At 35.6% G+C, this 16,540-nt stretch overlaps 1 protein-coding gene across 1 annotated transcript in view; it reads right to left on the reverse strand.

The window, feature by feature from the left end:
• Positions 1-16,540, reverse strand: part of LOC111047354 (LHFPL tetraspan subfamily member 6 protein) — a 94,294-nt gene that overhangs the window by 59,236 nt on the left and 18,518 nt on the right. The window contains exon 2 of the mRNA XM_022333088.2: positions 15,485-15,588. Within this exon, the coding sequence (XP_022188780.1) occupies positions 15,485-15,586 (102 nt within the window). The 5' untranslated portion in view covers positions 15,587-15,588. The remainder of the gene's footprint in view (positions 1-15,484; positions 15,589-16,540) is intronic.

The following is a 16,540-nucleotide window of genomic DNA, read 5'->3' on the forward strand; positions in this document are numbered from 1 at the left end:
TTTTAATGAAGGGAGAACAACACTTTCAGGCCGGGGAAGCACTTTGAGCTTATCATAAGTCCTCACTCTTCTTCGTGCTCAATCGCTGGCTCACTCAAAGCTTCTCCTTCATGATCGAGGAACTCTGAAACACTTTCTAGAAAGCCTTCCACCTGCTTCTATAAGAGTCACTCTCGTGTGCGATTAATGATCAGCATCCCATCTGTGACAATTATCAGATTCGGAAATGATTTGTCAATCACTCAATAACTTGTGAACATCTTATTATATTAGTCTCATTCCTTGAAAACAGTGACTGCTTCTCAAAATGATGAGAGACTTCAGTCTACATAGAACACTTTATATCAATGTTTTTGAAGGTACATCAGGAATGATGAAGAGTCCTACAAATTATGAGACTCGCTAGGCAAGACTGATTCTCATGTCGAAATCACTATATAACTGAGAAATTCAAATTCCAAATACATTAATTCATTCTACATTCGATTCTCAATTCATTAGCTCGGGATTCATCTTCTTACATCTAATTAGATATGATTGACTTCAATATTTTGATGCTTCATCAATTAGCACTTTAATTAACACTTAAATTACCAAGATCAATCTGTTGAATGATGAATTCCGAGTTTGAATCCTCTTCTACAGACTCTGAATGATGAGAATTTTAAAAATTGCTTGGTTCTATTTGCTTTTTTGACCAGTATTATCAAAACAAATCAAGATTTTGAATGTTTCATAGAGTATAAGCATCATAGATTGATGATGATATTCAATATTCTTATATTCATTCAATGGGCGTTCACAAAATGACCACCACGCCTATCTTATCAGGACATAGCCACGAACATCTCACCTTGAGAATTGACACTTATTTTAAGAGTATGAAATAGTAGCTTTAAGCTCAAAATTCGATTGAAAGCCGTTGAAATTTTTAGAAATAGTTTAGGTCTTGCCAAACCTTCGAACTTCCATAGAATCAGTTAAAAATGGGAATGAAGGAAACATCAAATCGAGTAGAAAGCGAACAAGTGTTGGAAAGATTAATGATTAATATTAACATTAACAATAGAGTGTACCACGAAGAGGTTTACACGTTTAATTTTAAAGTAAGTGCCCATTCATGGACCGAACTTTTTTGAATTTTACACTATCACGTACACCCTGACTACCTTCAGAGGTAGGTGATTGATACCCAGGTGTTGTTCCTGGACGACTTAGCTCAGTCGTAATGTTGGCGGGGAAAGGAGGCAAGTCGAAGTTCCTCTTCTTCCTTCTTTGTACCTTAGCTGGAGTGGACAGCACCCCCTGGTGCTTCTGACGGCGTGAAGGACGCTCTCTACTCTGATGACACCGCTTCGAGGTAATTTTGTATTGGCCCTACGGCCTCGGTTCCGCTCCAGTATAGTAGGAAGAGGAAGGATAGACGGGAGGGACGGCAGCCAATGGGCCGCTGTGCCCGGAGAGGATAGACGGTAAGGGACGACAGCCAACGGGCCGCTGTGCCCTGGGAGGATGGATGGGAAGGGACGGCAGCCAACGGGTCGCTGTGCCCTGGGAGGATGGAAGGTTAGGGACGGCAGCCAACGGGCCGCTGTGCCCTGGGAGGATGGATGGATAGAGACTAGGGATGGGTATCGAAAGACAAAACATCGATGTTTTGAACATCGATGTTTTTTTTTCATCCTAACATCGATAAGTGAAAAACATCGAACAGTAAACATCGATGTTTTTGAACATAGATGTTTTTAAACATCGTTTATTGCCCTACGTTTTTATGGATGATACTATTAGTCCAGTCAATATAGACATAAAAAAGGGGGTGTGCTTGCAATTTATATTGTAGTTCTGATTTTTTAATATATTATTTGGGTACATGAGAGGAGTCCAGAACCAATTTCTTCATGCAAGATTTCCTTGTGCTAGATACAGAATAGCCCAAAAATCTCGTATTTTCGGCTCATTTTCCAGTTTTCAGCTATTTCTGCCAAATCTTTCCCAGATTATAAAATTCTGAAAAAATGAGATCACTCGGAACTCTCTATCTCCAATGAGTACTTGGTTATCATTTTTCAAAAATGATTGAAATTTGAAGAAAAAATCAATTTTGATGAATTTTAGTTTTTGATCAACAATATCTTCCGATTGTTACAATTTAGATGTATATTTCAAAATCCCTCTAGGCGTATTTTTGTGCTATACAATCTGAGATCAGGTAGAGCGCTCTATGTCATATAGATTTCCAGGTACACCTGACAACAATGCTCCTCGTATTGTGAAAAACACCTAATTTTCAGCTTCAACCATCATCACCATCTACTTTGTCCTCACATTGATATTTCGCACAATGACATAAGTTCATGGGTAAGAATCACCCGTTAGATGCACTTCATTTCAGTATTTCCTAGTAGAGGCACGGTTAAGGACACCTCAAAAATCAAAATTTCAAACACATAACTTTCCTTAAGGAAATACTGAAATGAAGTGTATCTTACGGGTGATTCTCATAGAACATAATCTCAAGAACTTATGTCGTTGTGCGAAATATCAATGTGAGGACAATGTAGTTGGTGATGATGCTTGAAGCTGAAAACTAGGTGTTTTTCACAATACAAGGAGCATTGTTGTCAGGTGTATCTGGAATATGAGATAGAGCGCTCTATCTGATCTCAGATTGTAGAGCAAAAAAAGAGCTTCTAAAGTGACTACAATTTTATCTGGAGCTATTGTTCCAATATTCTAACAGTTACTAACTGGAATCACAGCAATTTTGGACTTGTGGTATTCAAGTAACAGTCTTTCGAATAATTGAAGTCAGGTTGTGACTAGAAAGATACATCAACTCTAGTTCACAAGATTTGTCATCCTGTCTGAAACCTATCGGGATATCCTTGAGGATAAGGTGTTGAAATTTCACCCTAAGCTAATTTTAGCAATCATTGATACTCATATCGTATTCATTCAATACCTGATGGAAATGGAAATGGATTAAGTTTTTTTTATTGATATCTGCACTACTTACAATAAGAGGACCTCTTTTCCAGAGCTAGATTAATTAGTGTTAAACACATGTTGAGGAAATAATTGTAGTAAGAAAAAACTCTTTCTTCCTCTTTCGAGAAATGAAGAATCCGACCTCTTATTCAATTCTAAATAACTAACTATCTAACCTTGACACGGACCACAGAAGTAATGTAAATCTTCAAGAGTATCCAACAGTCTCACATAAAAATACAGAGAGCCTGATTGAAAAATAAGAATAGCAATCTGCAGGAAATCAAAACTTATGCGAGATCTTTCACAAGAGTGATCTATATTCACGAAAAACACTAAACAGAATACTACACTAAATATGATAAAGATAATGATTATAATTCTGTTACTACTGCTTATTGCTCTCAAGATAATCCTCTTCAAACAAAAAAATAAAAAAAACTTGTATCAAATTAAAAAATTAGAATTGTTTCTACTTTTTAGTTGGGAAAAACATCGGATGACCGATGTCTAGGTAAAACCATCGATAAGTTAAAAACATTGAACAGTAAACATCGATGTTAAAAATATCGATGTTTGATGTTGAAATATCAATGTTTTTAAACATCAATGTATCGATACCCATCCCTAATAGAGACACAGCCAACGGGCTGCTGTGCCCTGGGAGGATGAGAGGAGAGGGACGTACGGCAGCCAACGGGCCGCTGAGCCCTGGGAGGATGAGAAGAGAGGGACGTACGGCAGCCAACGGGCCACTGTACCAGGAGAGGAGGACAGGGATGTAAGGCTATCAACGGGCCGCTGTACAAGGAGGAGGAAGGTTGGGAGCGGAATGCTAGGAGCGGAATGCTGTGGTCTGGGGCTTGTCCGGCGTTTTAATACTCTCCCAAAGTAGAGGGGATGAAGATGCACCGCCGCCAGAGGCGGTGAGAATTGTCTCGATGCGCGGAAGATGGTGCCCCACCGGTACCATCTTTATCTCCGCGTTCAGCCAGCTTTGCTGATAGCTGAGCGTCTTTCAATAATATTATTAATTATTTAGCAATATTTCACCGTCACAATTTCACTTTGTGACAACACAGTTTACATAGTGGGTTCTGAAAATATTCTGGGAAAATTTCAGCTCCCTAACCTTCATAGAATCAAAATGGCAGCTTATTGGAAATTAACCAATTTGCTACCTATGAAAACTACTTTCATGAGCTATCATCTGATTTGTTTACGTCGTTGCAGTAGTCTTGACTCATTTGATGGTACCAGAAATGGATCAAGCAACCTTCCAACAAAGTGTTGCTCCACCTCATTTCGCAAATCATGTCAAGCAATTACTAAATGACAAACTTTATAGCCGTTGGATTGGTCGTGGAAGTGGTTTTTTAGATTAACCTCCCCGATCACCAAATTCAACTGTTTGTGATTTATTTTTATGGGGTTACTTGAAGGAAAAAGTTTATACCCATAGCTTCAATGATGATGAGGAACTAAAACGATCAATAGAAGAGGAACTTCTCCGAATACCGCAGTTTCTTTGTAAGAGCTTACAAAATAATCATTTCTCAATCGCTGTTATCAGTGTGTTGCTTTGGATGAATTTCAATTTGAATAATTTTGGACTTTGGCTAGGTTTTTTATTAGGCTATGTTCTAGTTTTTAATTTAAAAGTCATATTGCCCTGAAGTGCAACAATAAACATATCTAACAAAACCAAAAACACCTTTTTAATGTTCTTAAAGTATCATTTTTCAATATGCCGTCATTTTGTTTTTACGAAGGTTAGGGACTTGAAATTCTCCCAGAATATTTTTAGAACCTACTTTGTAAACTGTGTAAAATTTGAAAAAGTTCGGTGCATTAATGGGCACGTAATATAAAACCAAACGTGTAAACCTCTTCGTGGTACACTGTGTATTATTATTTAATTTGATGACCAACTCAGTACAAGCTCCAAAATAACATGAGGACTTTTCCAACATCTCAAATCCCAACAGTAAATTTCACTTTTCTCTTTGGCATAGTCTATTGAATGCTTTCCCACTATCCAACACAAGTATTTCTCTTTCAGAGGATCCTATATTACCCGGCTTTAAATTTGAGATCCGGCTTTCCCATTCACCAGAAAATTAATTCGAGAAAAATCCAGCCTGAACTGCATTAGAACCGTTACTTTGAGAACAAAAGACAATAATTGTGTGAATTCCAATTTGGCGGGTGAGTCTGTGGAGCGAGTTGTTAACTGATACGCTGAAACGGTGTGTAGTGTGTGTATGGTTGGAGAGTGATCCCCAACATGAGTGAAGAAAATGGGAGACAGAAGATAGAAGAGAAGGAGAGAAGAATGCCATTTTGTGCTAGCGCTCTCAAAGCAGAGCCCTTTAACTCGTATTGTCGACATTTTAGGGTCTTTGAGTCTGTCATGAGGGGGGGGGGTTGCTAACATAACCCGCTGTCTGTGATAGGGATCGCACTTTAGTGCCGTTTTTGTGACCTCCCTTTGAAGTTCACAGACCTATAGTAGGAACTGGCAGATCACTCTTCTATTTTTGGAGTCTCCTTTCCCTTCACAGATAAAGACCCCTGAGTGTAGTTCCGTGCTCTATTAATATTTTCTACTTAGCAGTTTATTACCGGCCTCTGTGTACAGTGCTACTAGCCATAAACCATCGATGGATGGTTTACTGCGTCCTTGGTGAGGTGATTCCTCACTCAATACTATAACTTGCCGACTTGATCAAGGATATTGGCACTGGGAGGCATAGTGGCGTAGTAAACATTTTGTAGCTCTGGGACTAACAGAAACATGACGTCGCCTGCCCAAATGTGTTATAAAATTAATGCAGACGGAAACAGAATAGCTCTGGTATTTGGTTTCCTAAATAATAAACATCAACCAGAGTTGATATTTTTGTGGATTTTCATGTTTTTCAAATCAATCTCATATGCATAGGTTCAGGACATCTACTGAATAGTCTTCTACTGGTAGAATAGTCTTCTACAGGTAGGTAGCATCATCTGTGAATCACCCAACATACATGTGAAATGAATTATGAATCATTGTTTATCTCTGATTTTGAAACGAGCATGATCTAGTTCATTTATTATTCATTAAATATTGGTTTTGTCATAAGTAGTGCTTATTTTCAATGCATGAATTCCAAATTATTTAAGATGATTAAAGACTTATTCTTGTTCAAAAACACTTTGTTTTTGTTTTGATATTCAACTTCACGAATGTAATAAGAAAGCTTGAAAAATATCATCATCCAACTTATTGTGATCATCATTGCCACTAGACAACTGTATGGCAACCATAAACTTCAAACTGTTATTCGGTTACAATTTACAATAACACTCATGGCCAAAAAATAGATTACATTGAAGAATGGATAACGAGTTTAAACTTATTTCCTTTATTTCAATAATATCTGAGTGTCTTCATAGGATATTCTGTTTGAAATCTTAATCATAATCTTTTTCACCCAAGTATTAAAAATACTAATGGTTTTCAAGAATGGTAAAATTTGTTATTGATAGCTGATTGAGTAATATTATTATTCGTGCTTGTTCAATTTCATTCATCTATAATTCTACCTTATCATATCAAATTATGCGAGTCATTATTAAAAGAGTAAAGAAGAAGTATGAGCAACTAATCGAAATGTAAATGAACAGAAACTTAAAATGATAATGAAACATTAGATAACGTGGCATTTTTTTGTACTTTGGGAAATTCCATCCACATTTTGAATGACCAATTCTAGCATTGAAAAAAATGTCCTTGTACGTTGGAAACTTGTGGTAAGACTATTTCAAAAATCTCCACCCATTCCACAACTCTCCAACGTTCAACATTGCCATAATTCGAACTGTTTGACTCAGCAAAACATCAGCCAAATAACAAAACACGGCCATGGAAAGCCGGGGCAGTTGAAGAAAAAGCAAATCCGAGCAAATAACGTGAAAATGGCTCGACTGAATATTCCATTCACATCTACCGACTGACGCTGAGGCAAGCCAGAGCTTGACAATATCCTAGATAATACGTGAGGCGGAAATGGCTTGCGACAGGAAACGAGACGACATGTCTGCCGTGTGTCCTGCGGGATTCCTTCTCTCCTTTCCTTCCCTTTCCTTTCCCCGTTCACGAATCGGCGACGGCAGCGGAATTCAACGGGGAATTCCCACCCGAGGCTGTTATCTCCTGCTTAGACAACCATTTACATATAGCACGGCTGATATTACCGTCCGCCGGGAATAAACTCCTATTTCCTACACAGCAGATGTGATTATCATCTATCGCTTTTATTTTTTCCACTACGGACTGAATGTGCGAGTATGAAGATGATCTTGCAACTTCTTCACAAACAGCGAATCTCCACAACTTATGGTCAGAATGATACCTCGAGTTATGAATACTAGGGTTTCAAAGTCGATCTTATAGGTCACTGGGGCTACGAGAAAAAGGGATACCCTATGGTACTTATTTGTAGCTACTCTACTCTCCTAAGATGGGAAAAGGCATTTTTTTCTCTAATGGATGATACCTCAATAAGTATTCACATGTGCGTAGGTAAATTATATTAGTTGATGAGAATTTCAAAAATCCATGGACTCAGGCTGCCAGGAACAAGCCTGAAGCCAGGCTGCTAGGCACAAACCTGAAGCTTATAGCCTTGTGCACACTGGTCGTCGGTGGGGGAGGGGAACAATTTTTGAGCCGTGGTTGACGGTCGTCTCTTACCACGTTTGCATCACCCTCAGCCCTAAGCAAATATACAGCAATATTATATCAAGTTTTAACTGTTACACCCTGCTTTCAAACATAATTTCCACCACAGTTCCACAGTGGTGGATGAGGATGGTGAAAATGATGAGGATGTCAAAAGAAGTTAATTCCTGCCGCAAATCGAACACCAAAATTAATCACATTATTACACTCGCCCATTCTCCATTGGCAGTTGAACCACATTATTGACTTACTCACTCTCTCACAGAAGTGCCGTTGGCCGAACTGAATTGCGCCGTAATTACAGGATTCGAGTGACGTATGTGGCCGTTATTGGATAGGTGGCTAATGAACGGTGCGCCCAACGGATAGGTGGTAATGATCCAAGATGACACATGTCAGCTCACCCATATGTGTGCTCAGGTACACACATATTAATCTCAGAGCACACATAATAAGCTACTCGGGCACTGGCAAATGATTGACAGTCAATCAATTCGGACTCTGATCTGTCCATTAACTCTGTAATTGGCTGATACTAAATAGGTGTTCGATACCTGCGGGCTCGGAGATGATCATCGGATTAGTGGGTAATAATAGACTGAGAGTTCATCTCACCTTTTGCTCAACTTTATCTTAGCATTGAAGGAATTATCTGGAATGTAAAATAAATTCATAGACTGATATTAATGGAACCGCTAGCTTCAATTTAATACACATTCGCGCAGGGGAACAAGGAATTTTGTTTTCGATTTTACTTTATTCATGTTGATTTTCATCAAAACTAGTCTCAGAGACCAAAATTCAATTTTCATTCCATTTTAAATCTTATGAAAAAGTATAATACTTCAGTCAATCCATTGATGACCGAATTAGTTCTAAGGTTATGATAACAGTAAAAATTACATAGTCTGCACACACTAACACAAATTCGGCCATTGGACTCGTTTGGAACGTGCAATTAAGGTCAGCGCATTTTATAAAAATCTGGTGTGGCGCACTCACACATTTTCCTTGCCGTTATGAAAATTGATCAACTGACGCTAGTGTTAACGCGCATCTAAAGTCTACTATTCGAAGATCTAAGCCAGCTGGTGACAGGGCAATAACGTTGCAGACACATGGAGTCTGCTATCTCTTCATAGTGAATCTATACTTTTAAAATTCTTATCTCACTGACTCACTGATCACGATTTCTGGAAAACTACTCGATGAATTGCAGCAAAACTTGGAATATAGCTTCCTCATACGTCCTAGGTGCTCACTAAGAAACCTTTTGGCGACATTTCAACTCTAAGGGTGGTTTTTAAGGGTTTAAAGTTCGTATTTTATCATGTATATTCTTCTTCTCCCAATCTCTTAATTATAATTGAAATGTCCATATCATATGTTATTATAGATCTATAATAAAGAGAGAGTACGTCTTCGAAAAATTTGTTAACTGGCAACTAAATTAATAATTTTGACAGGTTGGCATTAAGTTGAGATGACTTCATTAGGTTGGCACCAAGTTGAAAAACTTATCAAAATGCATTTATCGAGAACAAATTGATTGGGCACTGCTGCTTCGATCGGAGCTATTCCTGGGAGTATAGATAGTATTTATTTTTCATAAAACAAACTTTTATGACGGGAGTTGCTTCTATCAATTGATCCTATTCTATCAAGACTAATTTTGTTTGTATATCCGATCGCGAAAACTGCTTAAACAATTCTGATGAAATTCTAATAATTCAGTATGATATATGTATGGTATTTTTAAAACTTCAGAAGTGTCCTGTTCGTTGTGGAATCTGTTTGCAAAGAATGAGGAAATTCGGCCAAAATTTAACTTGGGCGAAAGAAAGGGGTTATTCATTAAAATGGCCAAATAGCTGTTGTTCCTTTTCCTAATGTGGAAATTAATATCTTCCGTAGAAGTAAGGCGCTTTTTCCATGCATCAATATTATTCTCAAACATTAATTCTTTTACCAAAGAAAATAGAAGGTAGCTTTCGTTAAAAATATTGGAGAAGATGCATAAAAGTTCGTTAACTGTCAGTATTCCTCATTACTAGCATCAATGCTCCCCTTTGAAACAATGCTGACACATTGATGTGAATCTTACTATAATCTGGTTACTTCAAATTAGATGAAGAAAATAATGTTGATGATCGCTACTGTTTCAATTTCAAACATGTTTGACATTTCTGCTTTTGATGACATCTATTATTATGTGAAATAAGCTCTCATTGAATGAAATCATAATCATTGAAGTCAATAATTATACTAAGAAAGCAATTTGTTTGAATATGTGTGTTTGTGGTTATATGTATCTATGTCGGACGGATCTCGAAAACGGCTCTAACGATTTTGATTAAATCAGGAATATAGTGGGTTTGCGACGAAAAAAATTATTTTGGAAGAGGTCTCAATTCTGGGAAAATTCGTTGAAGTTCCTTGAGAAAGGATTATTGGTCCCTCAAGTAGCAGCTGATCAGAAAAAAGTTTTCCATAGTATGTTGAAAACGTAAGAGAGTATGAGCAAATGGAAAAGATTATAATAGCAGTATTTGAATTACCAAATTTGGCGACCATATTTTAAAACATTGCAGTATTCTTGGAACATCTGGTATAATAGGTTCAGAAAGTGACCGGATGATAGCAAAATAAATTCATGATCGATCTCTCCAAACATATGGTAGTTGAATGTAATATTCATTGTGAGGTGATAGAAATGCAACTAATTTTTTCAGCTTCTGTTGTATTGGTCCCTCTGTTGCTCTATGTTTGTACGCAGCCATGGCCTTGAGAGAGCCAGTTGCACTGTTAATTCCTATTCCAGACTAAATACCACTAGAACCAACAAGAGAAGCCTTCTATTGAAAAAAAAACCCTGCTCTGATCAATTCTCATGGAATTTAATCCTGATTGAAATTGAAAAGGCTTCTGTGCTACTGGGCCAGATATTTTCATGTTTCAAAATCAGCTGAAAACTAAATCGAAAAAAAAACATAATATTCCATCAGCTGCTCCTATTTACTCTCATGATGTCATTACATGACACAAGACAAACCTATTGATATTGATAGATGATCACAAGTAAATACTTAAGTTGTCAATTTGGATAGAAATGGAATTAAGCTAGATGTTAGTTTACATCCAAATTTTCATCCATGACCTTTTGGTTTCAAGCTAAGATCAAAGAAAGGAATCATATAATGGTAGTCAATAATCAAAGTGAATGAACTCTATTCAGATTCATGCAAATTCACATTAAAATGATCCCACTTCAATATTTGATAGTAAAGTTCAGGACATGAGAAATCAGCCTGAGTAAAAAAAAATTATACTTACTATTATGAATGGACTTCCATGAAAGAAAGAATCACTGGATTGGCTGCTTTTACACTTTTGAAAAAGTGATACGAAAAGTAAGCGACAAGCTATGCAAAAAATTCCAGAATAAGCAAGAGATTCATGGATTCCAGAGTCATCAAATTCCGAATCAACTGAATTTGGAATTCAATCTTTAATTGCATCAAGCAAAAACAAAAATAACATGATCGCAGCTAATTTGATAACTGTCAAAGGGAAATATTTATTGTTAATGAAAAAAGTCAAGGTTGACTCTTGAACCCCGCCCAATATTCTACAAAATTCGCTGCAATTAGACTACACTTCTACAGAGCACTTCCAACACATCAATGATTAATCGAATGATTTGACTCAATAGTTTTCATGCCAAGTTGTGGCCTAATCTCAAAAAGTCTATAACAATTTTGGTAGAATTCAGATTATAAATGGTTCACAAGAAAAAAATTATATTTTGATTCCGTAGCGAAGCACGGGTGCCCTGCTAGTGATAAAATCAACACTTGCAAACAGTTTGCAAATTGAATAATTTTATTTTCTCGAACTTCGAGCTTATTTCCAATTTTAGGTGAAAATGTTACTGAACATTAATTGTAGAGATTTTCATGCTCAATCTTCTCTACTCGAATTTTGTTGTTTAAATTGTATCTGAGGCCTGATAATTGGAAATCTAAAATCAATAGAAATCTAGGAATTTAGAAATTCGGGTATCTTAATTTTTTTCGGAAAACAATACTTTCCTCACCTATGGTAAAAGGGCAAGGAAAGTAAAATAGTCATAAAACTACCGTACAAAGGATCTTTTGACGGCATTATCACCAAGTTTGACGTCATGAACTTTTGGCAAGTAGGATCATGAATAACATGATGAATCCGTGCCATTTCATTAAATCATTATAGGGATTTAATAGTTTTGTGAATCCATTGATGGAGAAGACATTTCAAAATATGAAAAACACTTCATAGCATCCTTCTCCCTATAGAATGAGGTAGTTTTTCTTGTGAATACGTGACGTCTACTTTCAGTAATCCGGATTTGATTAGGGAAGCTCACTGAGCTTGCCAAATAGAAGATGTATTTCTTCAAAATAAGCCAAAAATAACTCTGAATGAGATGTTCAAAGGTCAAATTGAAAGAATCTTCTGAAGAGATTTTCGAGATTTAAGTGAATGTGTGGTACAGGTACACGATCTTGATTCTCTTTTACAAATATTGATTTATTGAATAAACAACGGCAACTGCAGTGAATGGAGTAAACTCAAGCTTCCATAAACAATATACAACCTATGATTCCTAAATTCATTCCTACTATTACCGTGGTGCAATTATATCCACATTTCCTATAATAATATCGGGGGACCGAGCTTCGCTCTGGAGTACAAAACCATGAAAATTTATAACGAAAGAGGAGATTATAATATACTAGCAGGGCACCCGTGCTTCGCTACGGGAATTAAAAGATGAATTATTTTTGTGAAACATTTATAATCTAAATCCTACCAAAATTGTTCTAATCGTTTTTGAGATTAGGCCATAACTTGGCATGAAAATTATTAAGTCAAATCATTCAAATAATTAATTGATGTGTTGGAAGTGCTCTGTAGAAGAGTAGTCTAATTGCAGCGAATATTGTAGGATATGGGGCGGGGCTTAAGAGTCGCCCTCGACTTTATTCATTGACAATTAATATTTTCCGTTGACAAATTAGCAGTGATCATGTTATTCTGGAATTTTTGGCATAGCCTGTCGCTTACTTTTCGTTTCACTTATCCAAAAGTGTAAAAGCAGCCAATCCACTGATTCTTTTTTGGATTCCAAGGAATTCCATTCATACATAAGAGTCCATTCATAATAGTATAACATTTATTGTGGCTGATTTCACATGTCCTAAACTCTACAATCATAAATATTAAAGTGGGATCATTCTAATGTGAATTTGCATAAATCTGAATAGAGTTTATCCAATCGCTTTGATTATTGACTACCATAATATGATTTCTTTCTTTGATTTTAGCTTGAAACCAAAAGCTTAGGGAAGAAGGATGTAAACTAACATGTAACTCAATTTAATTTCTATCTAAATTGACAACTTTGAAATTTACTTGTGATCTATCAATATCAATAGGTTTGTCTTGTGTCGTAGTAACATCATGAAAGGAAATAGGAGCAGCTGATGGAATATTATGTTTTTTTATTTCGTTTTTAGCTGATTTTGAAACATGAAAATATCAGGCCCAGTAGCACAAAAGCATGTTCAATTTCAATCAGGATTAAATTTCATTAAAATTAATCAGAGCAGGGTTTTTTTTAATAGAAGGCTTCTCTGATTGGTTCTCGTGGTATTTAGTCCAGATTATGGATTAACAGACAGTGCAACTGTCTCTCTCAAGGCCATGGCTGCGTTCAAACATAGAGCAACAGAGGAACCAATACAACAGAAGCTGAAGAAATTAGTCACATTTGTATCACCTCACAATGAACATTGCATTCAACTACCATATGTTTGGAGAGATCGATTTTAAATTTCTTTTGCTATCATCCGGTCACTTTCTGAACCTATTCTTCCAGATGTTCCATGAATACTGCAATGTTTTAAAATAAGGTCGCCAAATTCGGTAATTTCACTACAGCTATTATAATGTTTTTTATTTGCTCACACTTTCTTACGTTTTCAATAGACTATGAAAACTTTTTTCTGATCAGCTGCTACTTGAGGGACCAATAATCCTTTCTCAAGGAACTTCAGCGAATTTTCCCAGAATTGAGACCTCTTCCAAAATAATTTTTTTCGTCGCAAACCCACTATATTCCTGATTTAATCAAAATCGCTAGAGCCGTTTTCGAGATCCGTCCGACATAGATACATATAACCACAAACACACATATTCAAACAAATTGCTTTCTTAGTATAATTATTGACTTCAATGATTATGATTTCATTCAATGAGAGCTTATTTCACATAATAATAACAGATGTCATCAAAAGCAGAAATGTCAAACATGATTGAAATTGAAGCAGTAGCGATCATCAACATTATTTTCTTCATCTGATCTGAAGTAACCAGATTATAGTAAGATTCACATCAATCTGTCAGCATTGTTTCAAAGGGGAGCATTGATGCTATTAATGAGGAATACTGACAGTTAACAAACTTTTATGCATCTTCTCCAATATTTTTAACGAAAGCTACCTTCTATTTTCTTTGGTAAAACAATTAATGTTTGAGAATAATATTGATGCATGGAAAAAGCGCCTTACTTCTACGGAAGATATTAATTTCCACATTAGGAAAAGGAACACAGCTATTTGGCCATTTTAATGAATAACCCCTTTCTTTCGCCCAAGTTAAATTTTGGCCGAATTCCCTCATTCTTTGCAAACAGATTCCACAACGAACAGGACACTAACTTCTGAAGTTTTAAAAATACCATACATATATCATACTGAATTATTAGAATTCCATCAGAATTGTTTAAGCAGTTTTCGCGATCGGATATACAAACAAAATTAGTCTTGATAGAATAGGATCAATTGATAGAAGCAACTCCCGTCATAAAAGTTTGTTTTATGAAAAATAAAATACTATCTATACTCCCAGGAATAGCTCCGATCGAAGCAGCAGTGCCCAATCAATTTGTTTTCGATAAATGCATTTTAATTAATTCTTCAACTTGGTGCCTACTCAATGAAATAATCTCAACTTAATGCCAACCTGACAGTAGTTATCAACTGTTCTGAATAGGTACTCTCTCTAGATTATAGTTCTATAGTATTATGATATGGACATTTCAATTATAATTAAGAGATTGGGAGAAGAAAATATGCATTCTAAAAGACGATCTTTAAACCCTTGAAAACCACCCTTAGAGTTGAAATATAACCGAAAGATTTCTTAGTGAACACCTAGGAAGTATGAGGAAGCTATATTCTAAGTTTTGTTGCAACCCATCCAGTAGTTTTCCAAAAATCGTGATCAGTGAGTCAGTGTGATAAGAATTTTATAAGTATAGATGCATAGTTGATATTTATAATAATATAATATAATAATATAATAAATTGCTCAATTATAACTTCAGAGCTTAATAGGCTAATAAATTTTGGTACGGAATTAGCTAATTTAGTATAGGATAAGCTAATAATCCTCATATCTGATAAACATGGAATACTCATTTCACTACTGTTCAATGGAATTATCAAATATAAATAACAGAGAATATGATAGAAATATGAATTAATATAAAATAATATATTTATATGAGGGATAACAAAGATTTCAGCGGTTAATTTCAACTTATTAATTTCTCTGGAAGAGAGAGTGTAAAATCAATCATGGTTATGTCGAAGGTTGTATTTATTTTGCTAACGTAGCCAACATAATTGAAGTTTATTCAATTCAATTTATCATCTGCCATACCTGGATCCAAAATGGAAGATAGAATCCCGAACAGCATAGCAGAGCAGCTGCCAATGAGAGAAGTGCCCAAACCACGCCCACTCCTGTCAGAGAGGTCGCCATCCCTGTTCACAAAAACACAACTTAGATCTATTGAAGATTATCAATCAACAACAAATTTTGTTGATGAATAATTTGTACAGTCAGCAATGTTTTCAACTTATATTACAACGGTATCAAGATACGAGTACACCAGTATGAATTTATTGGAAATGACTTGCTAGTAGAATGAGAATTTCTGGTGAAACTATGACAACCCCATAGGATCTAATTCTTATAACTTTGATTTGGTGTGAAACGTGTAAGATAGAGAATACGATGTATCACGATTCGGAAGTTGGAGTGTTACAATAAAAATTGAAGTGCAGTATAAGTATTATTTTTCATGAAAATTAAACGAAAATCCAAATTTCATTTACAGACAGTACACCTAGCCAGATTATTTTACAAATTCAAAGCATCATTATTCACCAACGACACTCGGGTCAAGCAATTCTAAACCCTGGAAGAATATACTACTAGTGATTGAGTCATTAATTCCAAATTCATATGAATTCAAATGAAGTTTTGATTTTACGGTAGAAAATTTTTGTCACTGAACTAGAATATAAATATACTAGTAGTTCTGTGAATAGTAGACCCAACGCAGTTTTCTCATCCAAAAGTACCTGATTGAAATACTATAGACCTCATGGGAATACAGCAATGGACTGGCTTCTCCACACATCTGTGTAATCACTTGTCAGCTGATTTATGATGAATAATTCTATAGTCTGACATTTAAACATTTAAACATTTAACATTTAAACATTTAAACATTTAAACATTTAAACATTTAAACATTTAAACATTTAAACATTTAAACATTTAAACATTTAAACATTTAAACATTTAAACATTTAAACATTTAAACATTAACATTTAAACATTTAAACATTTAAACATTTAAACATTTAAACATTAAACATTTAAACATTTAAACATTTAAACATTTAAACATTTAAACATTCAAACATT

Source organism: Nilaparvata lugens, chromosome 8 (genome assembly GCF_014356525.2).
Source record: "Nilaparvata lugens isolate BPH chromosome 8, ASM1435652v1, whole genome shotgun sequence".
In the NCBI taxonomy this organism is placed as follows: domain Eukaryota; kingdom Metazoa; phylum Arthropoda; class Insecta; order Hemiptera; family Delphacidae; genus Nilaparvata; species Nilaparvata lugens.